The following is a 2257-nucleotide window of genomic DNA, read 5'->3' as shown; positions in this document are numbered from 1 at the left end:
GGCGGCGCGGCGGGCCGGGCTTCGGCTTGTTTTCCAGCCGGGGCTCCGCGCTCCCGCTCCCGCCGGGAAGCCGCGGCGCGCGATCCAGGCCGTCGGCCGCGTCCTCGTCCGGCCCTCTCTGCCGGCCCGAGGCGCCCCGGAGCCGGGCGCGCGCAGAGGCGGCGGCGGCCCGGCACCGGCCCGCGGGCCCGGACTCGGACTGGGCGGCCGGCCCGGAGAGGGCGGGGGGCGGCGGCGGCGGCGGCGGCGGCGGCGGCGAGCGGGGCCATGCAGGCGCGCTACTCCGTGTCCAGCCCCAACTCCCTGGGAGTGGTGCCCTACCTCGGCGGCGAGCAGAGCTACTACCGCGCGGCAGCGGCGGCAGCGGGGGGCGGCTACACGGCCATGCCGGCCCCCATGAGCGTGTACTCGCACCCGGCGCACGCTGAGCAGTACCCGGGCGGCATGGCCCGCGCCTACGGGCCCTACACGCCGCAGCCGCAGCCCAAAGACATGGTGAAGCCGCCCTACAGCTACATCGCGCTCATCACCATGGCCATCCAGAACGCGCCGGACAAGAAGATCACCCTGAACGGCATCTACCAGTTCATCATGGACCGCTTCCCCTTCTACCGCGACAACAAGCAGGGCTGGCAGAACAGCATCCGCCACAACCTCTCGCTCAACGAGTGCTTCGTCAAGGTGCCGCGCGACGACAAGAAGCCGGGCAAGGGCAGCTACTGGACGCTCGACCCGGACTCCTACAACATGTTCGAGAACGGCAGCTTCCTGCGGCGGCGGCGGCGCTTCAAGAAGAAGGACGCCGTGAAGGACAAGGAGGACAAGGACCGGCTGCATCTCAAGGAGCCGCCGCCGCCGCCGCCGCCGCCGCCGCCGCCGGCCGGCCGCCAGCCCGCGCCCGCGCCCCCCGAGCAGGCCGACGGCGCGCCGCCCGGGGCGCAGCCCCCGCCCGTGCGCATCCAGGACATCAAGACCGAGAACGGTACGTGCCCCTCGCCGCCCCAGCCCCTGTCCCCGGCCGCCGCCCTGGGCAGCGGCAGCAGCGGCGCCGCCGCGGTGCCCAAAATCGAAAGCCCCGACAGCAGCAGCAGCAGCCTGTCCAGCGGGGGCAGCCCCCCCGGCGGCCTGCCGGCGGCGCGGCCGCTGAGCCTGGACGGCGCGGAGCCCGGCCCGCCGCCCGCGCCCGCGCCCGCGCACAGCCAGGGCTTCAGCGTGGACAACATCATGACGTCGCTGCGGGGGTCGCCGCAGGGCGCGGCCGCCGAGCTGGGATCCGGCCTCCTGGCCCCGGCCGCCGCGTCCTCGCGCGCGGGCCTCGCGCCTCCGCTGGCGCTCGGCGCCTACTCGCCAGGCCAGAGCTCGCTGTACGGCTCGCCCTGCAGCCAGAGCCCCGGCGCGGGCGGCGCGGGCGGCGCGGGCGGCGCGGGCGGGGGCGGCGGGGCGGGGGGCCCCGGGACCTACCACTGTAACCTGCAGGCCATGAGCCTGTACGCGGCGGGGGAGCGCGGCGGCCACGTGCAGGGCGCTCCCGCGGGCGCCGGAGGCTCCTCGGTGGACGACCCTCTGCCCGACTACTCCCTGCCCCCGGCCACCAGCAGCAGCTCCTCGTCCCTGGGCCACGGCGGCGGCGGCGGCCAGGAGGCCGGCCACCACCCCGCGGCCCACCAAGGCCGCCTGGCCTCGTGGTACCTGAACCAGGCGGGCGGGGACCTGGGCCACCTGGCCAGCGCGGCGGCGGCGGCCGCGGGCTACCCGGGGCAGCAGCAGAACTTCCACTCGGTGCGGGAGATGTTTGAGTCGCAGCGGATCGGCCTGAACAACTCGCCGGTAAACGGGAACAGCAGCTGTCAGATGGCCTTTCCTTCCGGCCAGTCCCTGTACCGTACGTCCGGGGCCTTCGTCTACGACTGCAGCAAGTTCTGACCCCCCGCCTCCGCCCCGCCTGCCTCCCAGCCGGACCGAACCGAACCGAACCCCGGAGCAGGAGCAGCCAAAAGGACCCTCAGCGCAAAAGTGAAACCAAAAACCCAGTCCGTAAAACGTCCACCAAACTAGCAAACAGGAGCCCTCCGCACTTTCCAGTCACCAGCATGAAGAAAAGGCTTTCTTCTCTTAGAAGATGGATTCGGAGCCACCTCCACTTTGCTTTATCTAAACAAACAGAACCGTAAAACTGTTTTGTACAGAGACAGCAGTCATGGTTTGTTAAAGGGCAGTGTTTCTCCAGATAACACGTAAGTTTCTTCCTCTTTCCAGA

At 72.0% G+C, this 2257-nt stretch overlaps 1 protein-coding gene across 1 annotated transcript; it reads left to right on the top strand.

Moving 5' to 3' along the window:
* Positions 1–267: 267 nt before the first annotated feature.
* FOXC1 (forkhead box C1) lies at positions 268–2021 on the top strand. Its single transcript, XM_068961042.1, has one exon. It carries the CDS (start codon positions 268–270, stop codon positions 1921–1923), a length of 1656 nt encoding a protein of 551 aa, XP_068817143.1. The 3' UTR covers positions 1924–2021.
* The last annotated feature ends 236 nt before the right edge of the window (positions 2022–2257 follow it).

The sequence above is a fragment of the Capricornis sumatraensis genome, chromosome 22, assembly GCF_032405125.1.
Source record: "Capricornis sumatraensis isolate serow.1 chromosome 22, serow.2, whole genome shotgun sequence".
Lineage (NCBI taxonomy): Eukaryota > Metazoa > Chordata > Mammalia > Artiodactyla > Bovidae > Capricornis > Capricornis sumatraensis.
Note: the sequence above shows the minus strand (reverse complement) of the source record. Positions and strands in the feature narration are given on the sequence as shown.

What these genes read in the sequence shown, in the direction of transcription:
- FOXC1 (XM_068961042.1), top strand. Translation starts at nt 268, where the DNA reads ATGCAGGCGCGCTACTCCGTGTCCAGCCCCAACTCCCTGGGAGTGGTG.